The following is a 17357-nucleotide window of genomic DNA, read 5'->3' as shown; positions in this document are numbered from 1 at the left end:
TTAAAGAGCATTTAATATTTTAATTTAACTGTTATCTTGTTTTAAGTCTTGAAGTGTGAAAGTTGAAACTCTTCATCCAAATGATTAAATTGATTAAATCTCATTAGCCACACACATCCTGATTTCTTCCTTTTTGGTTCACAAGGTTCTAGGGGAGATACAGAGTCTAGATGAGTCACTGTCTCTATCCTCACAGAACTTATATTGAAATACCTTTTGAAGGTACTCAAATACTTTTCTTAGAATACTTTCTCTAACTTTAATGTTACTGTTATATTTTTTAATGCTTTCTTATGTGTATGCAGATGGTGAGTTCTCAATTTAGATTGTATTAGTTATTGTCCTGTTCTATGAAAAGAAAATGTAATGAGTTAAAGGTTTCCAGAACTCATTACTATAGCATAGTAGATGGGCATTTGTATTAAACTTTTTTTTAACTATTTAAATAATCTAAGTTCTGTATGAAGGAGAAAATACTGTCATTTCAAGGCACTGTTTCCTATAGCTAATTTTATTAACTTCAAACTACTTTTTATAAACAGGACTATAACTATCACAATTTTTCCAAGTCTGGTTTTTGCCTTTAGTGTGCTTTGCATATTGTGCAGGATGGAAATAATATTTTTATTCTAAGGAAAGCTTTTCCAAACAATATGGTAAGATGGCAGCAAGTACAAAGCTATTTCTTCTTCTTGTGGGAAAATAGCATTTTAGAGGAGCCATATATTTTCTGGCCCAGCAATACAAGTCTCTGATATCTTAGCTGCTGATTTTTATCCTTAACTTGTAAGGATCTTGTTGTGATCATTTATATATATATACACACACATGTATCTATATCTATATGTCTAAACTGAGTTTGCATTTGGGAGATTGTTAGGGCTTTCAAATTAACTTTTAAATATGGGTTCTTGTTCTGAAAACCTGCAATTAAGTCTAAGCACATTTCAGACTCAAGGCACATTCCTTCCTTCTGGGACTAAATGTAAGCTGTCTTATTGGGGTGAAGCTTGAACTTTATTGCTGCCTCCAGTTTATTAACTATGTACCTTGAAACCTTTTCTAACCCTTTGGTATATTATACCCTTCCTTGCATTTCTTTCTCCTTTTCCCTTTGTTATTTAAACCAAGTAGATATAGCATGAATTCATTTTCTTGATATATGAGTGACAAGGCAGAGTTTAAGTGGAACCTCTTTCTTCAAGAAGCAGCTTCCATGAGTTTGGTCAGAGGGAGTTTGCCAATCTTGCAAAGATCGCATGTTGTGTCTGTACATATACTGCTCTGCTTAGAGTACCTAGAACTAAGTAGCTATCAGTGGGAAACAAAATTGGCTTCCAATCATAGTTAAAAGGTTAACCTAATTGTTTTCCATCCTTTTGTCAATGTTGTGCTTTGTTAGTGTTGTCTCAATTCAAGGCTTAGATGGCTATATAATTTAGGTTATAACTAGGATGGTGATCTTTATTTCTGTCTATATTATGCCTTTTGTCAATATTAAACTAAAGCTTAAATACATTGGATAGAAATAACTTAATTTTTCAGATCTGTTCTGTTTTAACTATTGACTCTTTAATGTTATTTTTGTGATAAATTTTAATGATTCTACAATTATTGATAGTGCCTTTTCAGTTGGACGTGAAATATCAGGATGCAGAAACTACAGAGCTAGAGTTTGCCCTGGACCTTGATTTTAAACTATACCTATTTTATTTTAAAGCTGGGAAAACTCTTCAAATATTTAACATTGAAATGAAAAGTAAAATGAAGGCTCATACCATGACTGATGATGTCACCTTTTGGAAATGGATTTCTTTGAACACTGTTGCCCTTGTTACGGACAATGCTGTCTATCATTGGAGTATGGAAGGAGAGTCACAACCAGTGAAGATGTTTGATCGTCATTCTAGTCTTGCTGGTTGCCAGATTATCAACTATCGTACAGATGCAAAGCAAAAGTGGTTACTTCTAACTGGCATATCTGCACAGGTACTCCAATTTCGTGTAGATTAAAGAGAGATAGTGGTCCATTGCTAAGAATGATCTAAATTTTGGGATAAGGTTTTATGTACAAAGTCCTATCTGGAGTTGGCATTAACCTGCAGATAAATGGGAAGAGTTTATTTACAGTACTAGTCCTCTTGGTTAACTCCTAACATAATGAAAAATACCTGTAGTAAAGGATTCAAAATCTGATCTAGGTCAGAGTTGTCAAACAAATGCAGGCTACTATATTTAATAAAACAAGCTGAATTGATGATAAAAACTAGACAATAATTTTTGGAATTCTAAGTCAGTATGCCTGCCCACAGAGATCCTCTTCTTTTTGAGTCTGGTGACCCTAGAACCTATAATATAGTTGATCAGATATAATTATATTCTTATCAACTGTGCCTGGGTTGTGTTTTTTTTTAACCTCAGATTATGAATTCATTTACAAATAGAGTATGGTAGAAATAAAGAGCTCTGGGTGGACTCTAGAGACTTGAATGTTATAATTCTGATTTTGAGCAATTTGTAGACCTTGCTTTTCTCTCATCTGTACAGGGAGTTGTAGTAATGATTAAATGTCCCTTCTAAGTCTAGCATTCCATAATTCTACACTTCCATCTTCCTTTATATGCTTCATCTTCCTTTAAGCATGCTTATTTGAAATACATTCATATATTGCCATCTACAGAGAAAATATTATGTTCAGATTCCTAAGTTGTTAGCAACGAGGTATTACATCTTGGCTTGAAAATGGTTCAGTAACATAAGAGAGATGGATCTCTGATGGTCATAAAGTGTTCTTAACTAAATATCCTGTTAATGAATTCAGGAATTAAGGTTTTATTGTAGTTTTCAACCTGATTACCTGACTTCCTTGCAGCAAAATCGTGTGGTGGGAGCCATGCAACTTTATTCTGTGGACAGAAAAGTGTCTCAGCCCATTGAAGGACATGCTGCTAGCTTTGCACAATTTAAGATGGAAGGAAATGCTGAGGAGTCAACACTGTTTTGTTTTGCAGTAAGGGGGCAAGCTGGAGGCAAGGTAAACTTAGGCTTCTTGAAATTGAGTTGGAAATAACAAAAGTGAAGCAAACATATTTAGAAAAAAAGAAAATTACTTGTCTTCATCCTCCAAAATTCACTCTTCATTAAATTACATTGTTCCTGTGATTTAAGACATATTTTTACATGGTTATTGCTGTTAATGTTTTCTTTCTAATACATGTAAATATATAATCATTCTCTTGAAGCTTTGAATCATCTTTTAAAATGTAGATAACCTGAATGCCTTTTAGGGAAAGATTATCAACTACATTACTTAAATAGTAATTACCAGCTTGAAGTAAATTGCTAGAAATCTCTTTTTCCTAAGAGGAATCCAGTAAGATCCCAAAGGTATATTTTCCATTTAGATTTGAAATGAAAAATAAGCTCATTACTTTTTTTTTTTTGAAGTTATTCTTGACATTGTGGGGTAAAAATACCTTTTTTATGTAAGAAGCACAAGACCCAGCTACTTTGGGTGAATTTTATCTCTTAATATACTAATAATAACTAGCACTTAAATATGACATCCCTATAAATAATACATTTATAAACTCTCCTTGGGATCTCACTGCTGCTTATTGCCTTATGCTTTGTCTTTTGTAATGAGATCTTGAAATGGTTTGCCATAATAACTTTGAACCTTTTTAGTCAAAAGTGAATGTAATGAATCAATGTATAAAATAATTTTATTCATTGCATAGGTCAGATTTTGCTTTCTAGAGAGACTTAAATAGTGGATCCATTCTTGGCCCTAATTACTGTTGATTGCTTTATGTACCGTACAAAGTCTTTAATATAAAAATATTTCATAATTTCCATGAGCAAAGGAACCTTGAATCCTTCCTTCCATGGCAGCCCAAATAGTCAAGTACTCCTTTTCATTTTTTAGAGGTTGAACAACTTTTCAACTTTATTCTGAGTTTGGTTTTTAAATTGTACCTTTGCTTTTGTGAATTCCCAATTTTCTATTTTTTTTTTATATATACATGCCAAAAATCTAACCAAAAGCTCAAATATATAATTTTGAGGTATTCTAGGCCAGTGTTCCCTTATGCCATGTAAGATGATAAAGAGCTGACTAGTCCTGATATTTTCTTAGTCTTCAGCTGATATTTTTGCTTCTCAAAAAAGACAGTCATAAAGAATATTCTTATGGAAAATATGATTGTGTCTTGTTGAACAGTTGCATATTATTGAAGTTGGCACACCACCTACAGGGAATCAGCCTTTTCCAAAGAAAGCAGTAGATGTCTTTTTTCCTCCAGAAGCACAAAATGACTTTCCAGTGGCAATGCAGGTATGTTAAGAGAATTTTGTTAAAAATACATTTTTACATTGTCAAAATTTCTCCTAGTATCTCTCCAGATGATCCTTTTCAGAATGCTATATTTTGAAACCTCCCCTAAAATAAAGAGGGAAAGAATAAGAAAATCAGCAAAATCAGTTTATACATGTTAAACGAATTAAATCTGTATTAAATAGGCATTTTAAAATTATCCTTTTGAACATTAATCTTTTTTCTTTTATATGGCATTTGGAAGGATGACCAATTTTGACTAAAATAACTAATATAATGCTGCTTTACTTATTATTTATCTTTTATGTAGAATACCTAGTTGTTTGATTTTAAGTTTTTCTTACCAAAAAACCTGCCTTTTTAGACTGGGCAAGACTTGAGTAATAGAAGTGGTTGAGGTTAAACACATAAACCTAGGCAGGATTCTTTATAGAAAGGAAGTTCAGGATAATGTGTTTTCTTTGACCAAATTTCAATTTATTTTTCTTAAAAGTGCTAATTTTCTTTATATAGATCAGTGAAAAACATGATGTGGTATTCTTGATTACTAAATATGGCTATATCCACTTATATGACCTGGAGACTGGTACCTGCATCTACATGAATAGAATCAGTGGAGAAACCATCTTCGTTACTGCACCTCATGAAGCAACAGCTGGAATTATTGGTGTAAACAGAAAAGGACAAGTAAGGAATCTGTCTACACTCCAATTAGGAAGCAAAGACAAATTTAATAGATGATCTTTTTCCTTTAGCTTTTCAAAAATTATCTCCCTGTAGAAAAACAAATTAGTACTTTTTTAAAAAACTATATGCTTGTGCTACAAAATAGATATTTCCAAAGAATTTTAAGTTACAGGGAGAACTTATTATTTCTAGTAGTTCATTTTTTTAAAAAAGTAACACTAAATATTTAAAGAAAACTGATATTTTAGTAAGCATCACGGATTGACCTAGATACTATTCTATAGATAGGAAAAAGTATTAACTTACTTGTGTATCACATTAGACTATCTAACTTTAGACTTTCCATGTAGTCACTGTTTATATTTTCAAAGTATAAAGTAGTTGGAAAGTACTTCACCAAGAATAACTTGGATTTATATAGTACTTTTTATTTTTAAAAGCATCTAAATTAGGTGATAGAGAGGTAATATAAGCATTATTCCTATGTTGCACATGTAGAAATGAGACATAGGGAAGCTCAGTGAATTTTCACAGATAATAAAACTAGCCTAATTATTCTCAAATCACAATATGAGAAGTTGTGAAATTTATTACTTTTCCTTTACAGATATGGTTAAGAGAAGCCTAGTAGATTGAGTCTCAAAATATTCAGTATCTTTTAGTTATGACCTCAGTAGACATATCTTTAACTCACTCTGAACTTTTGTTAAAACTTTAAATTTTTTAATCTGTATTTTAACAGAATCATGGGTCTCAGAATCCTTTATGTTTTTTCCTGAAGCTGACTGTTTATCTAACATATGACATATATCTCACCAAAGATTAGTTTGAAACTGATCTTAGTTAACTGCTTTGTTTTTTCAGTGCTGTCTTTGTAACTATTTCCCATGCTTAGGGTGGTTATGTTTTGCTTTTTTTTCTCCTTCACTCAGCCTAAATGTAATGTGGGTATTTCAGAGCCAGAGTTTCTTTTAAAATAGATATTTCCATCTATCTGTCTTTCTATTCGGCTATCTATCTTAATACATTTTTGTTTTAGCGTAAAAGGCACTTCAAAACAAATTCTCCCCCACTTTAAAGGTATACCTAAATCTCCATCCCCAATCTTCAACAATTAACAAGCAGAGCTTGAAAACAGCAGAACTCTGAGAAACTTTGACTAGTCTTGTTGCTCTTAGAGTTAAATGAACTTGATTTATTTTGTAGCCTTTGTATGTGTTATATGTATTATTATCTTGGTTCTGTCATTTAACCACTACTTTTATTAGGTGCCTATTATGTACTAGGTGCTGGGGATACAACTGTAAAGGAAGAAAGAAACTTTACTTGCAGAGAACTTAAACTCTAAAGTCCTGTGTTCTTTATTTTGCATCATTTCACACAAGTCTTCCAATGTTATGGAGAAACCAATCTTGATATTTGTAGGGGCCTTAGTAGTAAATATTAAGTTTTCTTAAAATAGTCTGTAAATTTTGTAAGATTGATACTATATTTAATGTAGAAAGTATAGGTTAAAATAGGATTTTAATCTCTGTTATCACATAGACAGGAGTAGTGATAGTAGAGGGGAAGGAGAAAGAGAACAAATATTAATCTATTCATTTTTAAAGGTAGATTTTTGTTGTGGGAGAAATCTATATCCCTTAAAATACAACATCTACTTTGCAAAGTCTTGCCCCTTATTATAGATTTCTTTAAAGATGAAGTTTTTAATTTAAATTTTGTTAATGTTTGCTAGTGGGAAAGAAAATATGTAGAAGATTAGTGGATAATTATTATATGGTTGATTCTTATCAACAGTGCTTAATCCTCTGAGGTACTGCTGGTTGTGGGGAATATGGAAGTAGGACCTTAATATCTTATGTTAGTGCAGTTCTATTTCCTAGGAGACTATTCTGATAATTCAGATTTTTAGGGCAAGGATTATAACATTAAAGAAAGAAAATATGTATAAAATAACAATTTTGATAGAGCACCCACTAAGCACCTGCGGAAGGAAGGAGACAAAGGGTTTGGAATAGATTTACTATAGAAGGCAGCATTTAAGCTAAACATTGAAGAAGCCAGGAATTCGATGGACATAGCTCCTTTCAACTGACTGAAGCTGAATTATTCCTTAATTTACTATTAGGCCAATTTAGAGGTAAAAGATGAATTAAAAGTAGCTGGAGTTTAGTCTTGGTGTAAGGCAAGTTATGGATTGGTAAATTGTAAGGACATAAAGAAATTGGTTTGATTAACTTGTCAAATGGTTCCATTTTAGACTATTAAATGAAGATTATAGATTTTAACATAGGGTCCATTTTCAGATTTTCCTATTATTTCTCCTTTCCAAATAACAAATAGTGTTGAATCCTAATTTCATTAATGAAGGAGAATCCTAGTACAGTCTAAATATATTTAGAATAGGTGTCTTACCGAGTACTCATATTAAGAGATCTACTAACATTTAAATCACAGGTGCTATCGGTGTGTGTGGAAGAAGAAAATATAATTCCTTACATCACCAACGTCCTACAGAATCCTGATCTGGCTTTGAGAATGGCTGTGCGTAACAACTTAGCTGGAGCTGAAGAGCTTTTTGCCCGGAAATTTAATGCTTTGTTTGCACAAGGAAATTACTCAGAGGCAGCAAAGGTGGCTGCTAATGCACCAAAGGTAAGTTTTAGAAACAAAACATCAAAACTCCAAGAATATTTATCTGTTAAGTGCCTTCCATTTCTACTTGTATTAGGAAAGGATCAAAATTTTTGCCAAGTAATACTTCTTTTTTGACTGTGTGAGTTTTAGTTAGGACTTGACTTCCTTTAGACACATAATTTCTTGTCAATTTTTTAACTTTTTCTTGAAGTGATATTTCCCATCTTAACCACTTTGTAGTAAAATACAGTTAAACAAAGCAAACGGCATGTTAGCTAACAGTATGTGCCTCACTCCACGTTACTTCTTTATCAAGAGTAATATATTTATTCACTAATATATATTAAAATCAGTCACTTCATTCATTTTAGTGATTTTCTTGGCATAATCTTTTGGTTCTACTTAATATTCTCTACATCAAGACATACACATCTTCATAGAATTCTTTGAACTTTACATTCATTTTTCTTAGTACAGTAATATTGTTACATTTATTTCAAAATTTGTTCACTTGTTCTCTCCTGAATGAGTATCCACTTTTGCTTCCAATTGGGAAAGTTTTTGAAATTCCCCAGAAAGACTACCATAAATATTTTGTCATCTATGAGACCTGCTCTTCTGTCTTTGATTTCTCTGGGATATGTGGCTAAAAGTGCTATTACTGTGGCAAAAGTTATTAATAGTGTAGTTAATATTTTAGCATATCTCTAAATTGTTTCTAAGAACTGTTGGATCAGTTCTTAGCTCTGCTTGGAGTCTTAGTATCCCTTATTATCATCTTTGCCAATTCACTATTATTATACCACAGTATGCTGTTCCCTTTTTTTTTTGACAAAGCAATGGGGTTAAGTGACTTGCCCAAAGTCACACAGCTAGGTAATTATTACACAGGTACTCCTGACTCCAGGACCTGTGCTCTATCCACTGCGCCACCTAGCCACCCCTTTCTATTCACTTTTGAGAATTTGCTTCATTGAAATCATACAGTTTTAACTTAGGAACATTTCTCTAGATTTAGATGTTAATGTTCTATTTTCAACCCAGAAAGATTTGGTTTATATCTAATATACTATGAGTTGCTAAAATTTAAGAAAATTGTAGCAATATTTGATCATAGTTGAAGATAACTTGCTAGCCATTACCTGGAATAAAATTCACTTTGTTCTGATTAATTTATCATCAATTTGATTAATTTGAATAAATTTTAGAATTGTAAGAGATTTAGAAAGGATCTAGTCTAATTCTTTTAATTTTTTTCCTCTTTTAAAAACTTCATTAATGTTTTTAAACATTATTGTTACTTCCCATTCCTCTGAAATTAGAAAAACATGACAATCTTTAAAGTACTTCATTCTGTGATTTGCCAACTCTCTGTGAAATATGAGGTACATATTTTGGTATAATTCCTCTGAAATGATTGTTTATGTTATTGATCAGAATTCTTATTATTTTCCTTTATGTTACTGTGGTTATGGTATAAATTTTTCTGGTTCTGTTTACATAGTTGTATTCATCCATTCATAGATATTTTAAATTACTTTGACTTCATAGTCATCATTTCTTACCATATAAGATTATGGCATTATATCTTTGTTGCATAGTCTCCCCCCCATCCCCCAATCCCAGCTCTTTCCCCAGTTGATGGACATTCATTTGGCTTTCATTTTTTTGCTACTGTTTTTCAGAGAGGGAAAGTCAGGATTAATGAAGGGGGGAGAAGTGAAGAGTTAATAAGATTGAATGCAAAGTTTTTGTTTCTGTATTGGTATTTATCCTGTCATGAATTTCTTGTGCCTTGAAAATATGTACTTTTGTACACATTGTGTACCTATACAATTGACTAATCAGCTTATTGCTTTATGCATATATTTTGCTAGCCCACTAAAATCAGAACACGAATCATATCATCTTAGTCAATTTATAGTCTTGGATGTGTCGTTTAGAGGGATTAGAATTTGTCATAGACTATATTAATAGGGAGATCATATTCTTAGATTTATTTAAATAATTTTGAATAATTTTGTTTTATCATCTTCTTTGAAGGGAATTTTACGTACTCCAGACACCATTCGCCGGTTCCAAAGTGTTCCAGCACAACCAGGTCAGACTTCACCTCTACTCCAATACTTCGGAATCCTTTTAGACCAAGGCCAACTGAACAAATATGAATCTTTGGAACTGTGTAGGCCTGTGCTTCAACAAGGACGTAAGCAGCTGCTGGAGAAATGGTTAAAAGAAGATAAGGTAATATTTAACATGAATTGGTTTAACCAAATTAAATGCTATGTTAGTCTTTGGGGTTGGGGGCAGAGTTTAATGCTAGATTTCATTCAAAGTGTGTACCTAACATTAAATCTCAAGAAAACACAGCAGCTTGTTGTGTTTGGAATGATATGATTAGGATTGTTATCAAAGTAGCTTATATATGCAATCATTTTGGGAATCAGAAATCTCTTTATTGAGTTCTTGAACTGTGCCATTGGAGAAGAATGTTCTTTACTTCCAGGGAAATACTTTTATTATTGTTGCAGTACAATACTTGAGATGGTGAAATCTTAGGGCAGTTTAGAATCAGATCAATGGACAGAGAAGTATATTGCCCATCCAGAGAATCTAGAAACTTTTCCTTAGTGTATAGAAATTTCATCATTATATATTTGTCTTAGCTTTTTTCCCTTACTAAAATATTTGAGGGGTGGCTAGGTGGCACAGTGGATAGAGCATCAGCCTTGGAGTCAGGAATACCTGAGTTCAAATCCAGCCTCAGACACTTAATAATTACCTAGCTGTGTGGCCTTAGGCAAGCCACTTAAACCCCATTGCCTTGCAAAACCTAAAAAAAAAAATTCAATCATAAAATATTTGAGATTTTAATATAAAACTGATCTTCTCTTATTAGTTAACTTTGCTAATAAAGGAAAGGCTAAGGGGTCATGATACAGAGGCTTATGGATATTATTGAAAATAGAGCTGTTACAGGACTATAAAAAAGCACAAGTATCACTTAACCCAAGATTCTTTCCATTACTCCTTCAAAACTCATTACTGCTAGCAATCATGTCATACTCCTAATAAGTGAGGAATATACTGAAGTGCCATACCAGAAGCTCTAGGCCATAGTAGTTCTAAACAGATTTTTACTCAGTCATGTTGAAAGAATTGAAGTTTAACTGAGTCAGTGGAATGCTCCATTAAGAAGTGTCAACTCTGTTGAAACTGGCTATCTCTGCCTGGCACTCTAGACAAACTTTCTTAGCTCTTTTATTCAATGAAAAGGAGGATTTATTGCCTTTTTATAATTAAAAACTCGGTAAGGACTTTATTTTTCTTCCTTGAGGATATGATTTCTCTCTCATCATACTCAACTTAGATCAATGTATATGGAAACAATGTAAAGACTGTCCTCTGTGAGGGATGGGTGAAGGAAAGTTAGATTGAGGGAAAATTGTAAAATTCAGAATAAAGGAAAAATAACAAAGGAAAAACTCTATAAGGCAGTAACATGTAAACATAATGATAAAATTTAAAAAAAAAATTGTCCATGGAGTGGATTTGTTCTTTAGGCATTTCCTTAAAACTTAATCACTCATTCTGCTACTCTTTTTTTTCTCAACCATAAATAAAAGTGGTTATTTATCTTTGCAAAATACCTCATCTTATACAAATAGGATGCTACAAAGGGTGGCTAACATTTGTTTTCTAGACCAAAGAAGTCTTTTTTTAGTTGATAGCCAAAACATGAGGGGTTTTCCCCCCCAGGTCCAAATATTTAATTCAGTCAAGGGACAGATCTATTTAAACAGCCCGTGTAGAGGGGAAGTAAGCCCACAAGCATTATATTTGTCTGTTGCAAATGGGTTCCTTTTCTGTTTTTATCCTATTTATGAAGATATAGATACTTAAAAATCACAATTTCTTCTACAGACTGGTCAAGTTAAGAATAAGTAGGTCTTATTTGGTTTTCAGGACAGTCATTCTTTTTGAAATTGGAAGACATCAAAAAACACTTTTTTCCCCAAATGTATAATTCATAGTTCTTATATCAAAATACAGTCACTCTTTCTGAATCTGAGTATGTATTTGAGGACCTTACACTGATTTTGAAGGCTTAAGTGTTTTGTTTTTTTTTTAAAAGATTGTATTTATTTTGAGTTTTACAATTTCTTCCCTAATCTTACTTCCCTCCCCCCTCCCCCCAGAAGGTAATTTGCCAGCCTTTGCATTGTTTCCATGGTATATACATTGATCCAAATTGAATGTGATGAGAGAGAAATCATATCCTTAACGAAGAAACATTAGGAATATCACAGAAATCATAACACTTCTGCTTTAATTCATGTGCATTATAACAGCTTCAGTACATTAACCTATATTGACACACAGTGGCTAACTGTGACAGTTCAGTCTATGCTGATTGAAATTTCTTCTCTATTGTATATGTAATATTAAATGATTGCTGTGCTGTATTCACTGTTAGTTGATTTGAATTAACTGTGGTTCACTTTTGACTTGACTTGAAATTCTTTTCAGTGAATAAATTAGATGTATTTATGTTAGAGTTGTACTTTAAAACATCCATTAATTTTGCTCTTTGCTTTGTCCCTTCCTTGAGAGAAGTTCTCATGTTTCAAAATTTGGAATACTGCTCTGAGGCTCTGATCAGACTTTTTTCCTTTTTTTTTTTCTCTTGGACAGCTGGAGTGTTCAGAAGAATTGGGTGATCTAGTAAAATCTGTGGACCCTACTTTGGCACTTAGTGTGTACCTAAGGGCTAATGTTCCAAATAAAGTTATCCAGTGCTTTGCAGAAACAGGCCAAGTACAGAAGATTGTATTGTATGCCAAAAAAGTAAGTTGAATGAAATTCAGTTCATTTTATTTGTCATAGGTTCATATAATTTTGACTCGCAGTGAAAATGCGCAAGTGACATATTGAATTAGCTTTAACAGTGAGATGATTCCAGTTTTGAAATTTTAAAAATTCATTTACTTTGTGATCTCTTCAAACTTAAAAAGTACTTTCCATTTTGAATTAGAGAGTATGGTATTGTTAGTATTTTATATAAGAGATTTAAGCTAAATTACTAGCTCAGTGTTACACAGCTGAGAATTTATCTGAACATGGGCCTGTTGTTCTTTTCCTTCATCCAGGGGAAGTACAGTGGATGTTCTTGGCTTGGGATGATAGTGTTGGTAACCATGGTGGGGTCTACCTTCCTTCTTCTAAGATGGAGGTCCAAAGGCCCAGAGAAGTGATGTGACTTGTGACAGCTCCTCTGACTTAATATTAATGCTGATTGTGCAAAAATGAATTGAAATTTTGCTTTTGCACTATCTTCACAAAAGATTTCCTAAGCAAATCAATTTGTGCAAAGTTTTAGGAGGGTGTTTAGATTTTTACTGTAAGCATTTCATTATCTGAATAACCAACTACAATTTGTACTTTTTTATACATCAGAGATAGAACTGCTAAAGGTTTTTACATGGAAGAAGACTCTTGACATGCCAATTTTTTATTGGCTTAATCTGTGTGTTTTAGACTTTTTTGAATAATTTAGAATTAAAATTTATCTAAATTAGTGAGTTTTTAAAATTTTATTATTTTTAACATACTTTTAAAATTCTCACTTTCAAATCCTCTCCCTTCCAATAATACTTTCCCCACACTTAATGAGAAAGCAAACAATATAATGTCAATTATACATGTGAAGTCATGCAAATTATATTTCTATATTAGTCATACTTCCAAAAAGACAAGAAAAATAAAATGAGAAAATTAAACTTAATTTTGCCCTCATTAAGTTCATCAGTTTTCTCTTTCTCTGGAGCTGGATAATATTTTGTCATTTGAGTTTTCGAATTGCCTTGTATTATTATATTGATCAGAATGGCCATGTCTTTCATAGTTGATCGTCATTACAACATGACTCTTACTGATCTTCTGGTTCTTTTCACTTTTGTAACAGAAAGGGTTATGTGCTATGCAGACTTTTAATTTGTATATACCTAATCTGTCCCACAATGATACGCTCACTCTCTCTTAAGTCTTTAAATAAGAATTTAATGATTAATATACTTATAACCCAAGATTATACACAATTACATATATGAAAGCAAGCACCAGCATAGATAGGAAAGGTAAGAGATAAAGAAAAATTACCCAACCAAGGAGGCTCCAACAAATCTGGAAATCTAGTTTAAAATGTCATGACACAGCCTCCAGGGGTATCAATTAGGAAAGTCCCTTGGGCAAAGTGTCCTTTCTGAAGGGAAGGACTTCCAAAGCCCACTTTCCTCAAGTAAGACTTTTAAAGTGCTCATACAAAAGTGGCACAAATTTAGGGAGTTTCGATCAAAACACCTTCAGATCCTGAGTACCATCACTTTCTCCAGTTGTCTTGAGGTAAACATCCAAGGATGGGCCAAGTTTCCAGGTGTGGACTGCAAAACACATTTACTATGGATGTTCCCTAGCACTCCCTGCCCCAGAACATACCTTGATCAATCATGCCTTGTTCCAGTGTGCTTGGGAAGTTCGTTCTTGGACCTTTGATGGCTGATAGGGAAGATCTTAACCCTTCATTCTTCAACTTTGCATCAGTTCATATAGTTCTTCCCGTTTTTCTGGAACCATCTCTGTCCTTCCTTATAGCACAATAGTACTCCATCACAATCATATGCAGCAATTTGTGCAGCCAATCTCCAATTGATTGGCAACCCCTCTTTTTTCCATTTCTTCTTTACCACAGAAAGAGCTGTTCTAAATATTTTTGTACATACAGGTCCTATTCCTTTTTCTTTGATCTCTTTGGGATTCAGACTTAGTAATGATATTGCTAAGTGTAAGTGCTTGTACAGTTTTATTATAGCCCTTTGGTCATACATCTAAATTGTTCTCCAAAATGGTTGGAGTAGTTCACTATTCCACCAGTAGATAAATAGCTTACCTATTTTTCCTTCATCCACTCCAGCATTTTGTAATTACTGACTGGGATAGGGTGGTACCTCATAATTTTAATTTACCTTTCATCAATAGTGATTCAGAGGGTTGGTTTTTTGTTTTTTTTGTGAGGCAAATGGGGTTAAGTGGCTTGCCCAAGGCCACACAGCTAGGTAATTAGTGTCTTAGGACAAATTTGAACTCAGGTACTCCTGACTTCAGGGCCAGTACTCTATCCACTGCACAACCTAGCTGCCCCTCAGAGTATTTTTTCATGATTTCTTCTGAAAACTTCCTGTTCATATCTTTTGGCCATTTATCAATTGAGGAAAGGCTCTTATTTTTATAGATTTAACTCCTAAAATCAGTTACATTTGAGAAATGAGGACTTTATCAGACAAACTTGCTTTGAAGTTTCTTTTGATATTATTTCATTGTCTTTGATACCTTTTAGCATAAGGTAATTTTCTTAATTAAGTCTCATTTTGCTTTTACTTTGAGATCATGATTGCTATTCCTGCCTTTTTTTTAGTAAAGCTGAAGCTTATTAAATTTTTTGATTTAATTTTCTTTCAAGCGTACCTCTTGTAAATAGCCATTGTTGGAGTCAGGTTTCTAATTCATTCTTCTATCTGCATCTGTTTTAGGAGTGAGCTTGTCCGATTCACTTTCACAGTTATGATCACTAACTTTGTATTTCCTTCCATCCCATTTTCCTCTGTGTCTGTCTCTCATTCTATCCTTTCTCAAAAGTCTTTTACTTGCCTCTCTTAATTTGCCCTTTTATCATCCCCTTTTTCCCTCTTATCTTGTGTGTGTGTGTGTGTGTGTGTGTGTGTGTGTGTGTGTGTGTGTGTGTATTCCCACTTTGAACCAGTTCTAATGAAAGCAAGGTCAAGTATTATCTGTACATCTCTCTTCATTTTCCCTTCCATATGGAAAGCTGTTTTTTGTATGCCCCTTTTATGTGAGAAAATTTTCCCTATTCTACTTCTCCTTTCCTCTTTCTCTCTAGGATAGCCTTCATTTTGGGGGAAATTACTCCAACATAAATCAACTCATATTCATGTTCTCTGTCTATAAACTCCTTTTAACTATTATAATGATTAAGTTCCATGTATTATCTTCCCATGTAGGAATGTGTAAACAGTTTAATTTAATTGAATATCTTGTGATTGATTACTACTTCATGATTAACTTTTTATGCTTAAGTTCTCCTTTACTTTAATGTGGAACCTGCTAAATCTTGTGTGATCCATGATATCTTTTTTGTTGTTTTTTCTGATTACTTGAAGTTATTTTCTGTTGGGCCTGAGAGCTCTTGAATTTTGCTGTAATTTTCCTGGCATTTTGGAATCTCTCCGGAGGTGGTTGATGGATTCTTTCAATGTCTATTTTGCCCTTTGGTTTTAGGAATATTGGGGCAATTTTCCTTTATATTTTCTTGAAATATGTCTCAGCTTTTTAAAAAAAAAATTTGTCATGACTTTCAGAGAGCCCAATAATTCTTAAATTATTTCTCCTTGCTCTATTTTCCAGGTCAGTTGTTTAGTTTTAATAAGTTATTTCATATTTTCTTTAATTTTTAATTTTTTCCATTCTTTTGACTTTCTTTTATTGTCCCTTGATGTTGTATGGAGTCATTAGCAGCTTCCATTTGTTCAATTTCATTTTTTTAAGGAATATTTCTTCAGTGAATTTTTGTAACTCACTTTCTATTTGATCTATTCTCCTTTTTAAGGAGTTGTTGGATTTTTGTGCCCTTTTTACTATTTGGCCAATTCTATTTTTTTTTCCAGCATTTCTTCATGATTTTTTTTTTAAGTTTTTGCAAGGCAAATGGGGTTAAGTGGCTTGCCCAAGGCCACACAGCTAGGTAATTATTAAGTGTCTGATCTTTATGACTTTTTTACCAAGCTGTTAATATTCTTTTTGTAATTTTCTTGTATCACTTTCATTTTTTTTTTTTTTTTTTTTTTGGTTTTTACAAGGCAATGGGGTTAAGTGACTTTCTCAAAGTCACACAACTAGGTAATTATTAAGTGTCTGAAGGCAGATTTGAATTCAGATCCTCCTGACTCCAGGGCCTATGCTGTATCCACTGTACCAACTAGCTTCCCCTATCATTCCTTTTCCCATTTTTTGATCCACTAATTTTAATCTCTTTTATTAATTCTTCCAGAAATTTTTGTTCGGTTTGAGTCTGCTATTTTTCCTTTTTTTGATAATTATTTTCCCATTATTGTCTTCTGACTTTGTTTTGGTCTTCCTACAACCAGAGGAGTAGTTTCTTATGGTCAGTTTGTTTTTTTGTGGTTTGCTCATTTTTCCATCTTAGTTCTTGATTTTGAACTTTTATGTTAAAATTGGTCTCTGCTCACCTAGGGGTGGGGAGGCACTCTTCAGGGAGTCTGCAAATTTTTGGCTTTAAAAAGTGATATGATCCTGGAATGGTCAGTGCTCTCCTAGTTTTCACTCTTATGTTTACCCAGGAAGGGCACCTTATCCCCTGCAGTCACAAACATTCTTCTTTGCTCACTTGTAAATGACAACCAGTGCTTCTTCATACCTTGGAACTATGACCTAATAGTGTGTAGGAAGTAAAGTTGTCAATCTGCTTGTATCATCTGTACCTAGTTTCAGCAGAGGGCCCCTGGTAATCTCTTTGTGACCATTTTTCTGACCTCCTTCCCATCTCTGGGCTGAGAGCTCCTGAAACTTCTCCTTTGGTGATTTCTATTGCTCCATTTCATGT

General features: G+C 33.1%; 1 protein-coding gene across 2 annotated transcripts in view; it reads left to right on the top strand.

Annotated features, from left to right (window-relative positions):
- Positions 1-17357, top strand: part of CLTC (clathrin heavy chain) — a 73767-nt gene that overhangs the window by 25662 nt on the left and 30748 nt on the right. For both annotated transcript variants that reach the window (XM_074223573.1, XM_074223574.1), the window contains exons 3-9: positions 1721-1989; positions 2873-3034; positions 4223-4336; positions 4850-5023; positions 7484-7681; positions 9707-9907; positions 12359-12511. In XM_074223573.1, coding sequence (XP_074079674.1) covers positions 1721-1989; positions 2873-3034; positions 4223-4336; positions 4850-5023; positions 7484-7681; positions 9707-9907; positions 12359-12511 — 1271 coding nt within the window. The remainder of the gene's footprint in view (positions 1-1720; positions 1990-2872; positions 3035-4222; positions 4337-4849; positions 5024-7483; positions 7682-9706; positions 9908-12358; positions 12512-17357) is intronic.

This window comes from Macrotis lagotis, chromosome 2, assembly GCF_037893015.1.
Source record: "Macrotis lagotis isolate mMagLag1 chromosome 2, bilby.v1.9.chrom.fasta, whole genome shotgun sequence".
NCBI classification, from domain to species: domain Eukaryota; kingdom Metazoa; phylum Chordata; class Mammalia; order Peramelemorphia; family Peramelidae; genus Macrotis; species Macrotis lagotis.
The sequence above is the reverse complement of the archived record's forward strand: the minus strand, read 5'-3'. Positions and strand labels throughout refer to the sequence as shown.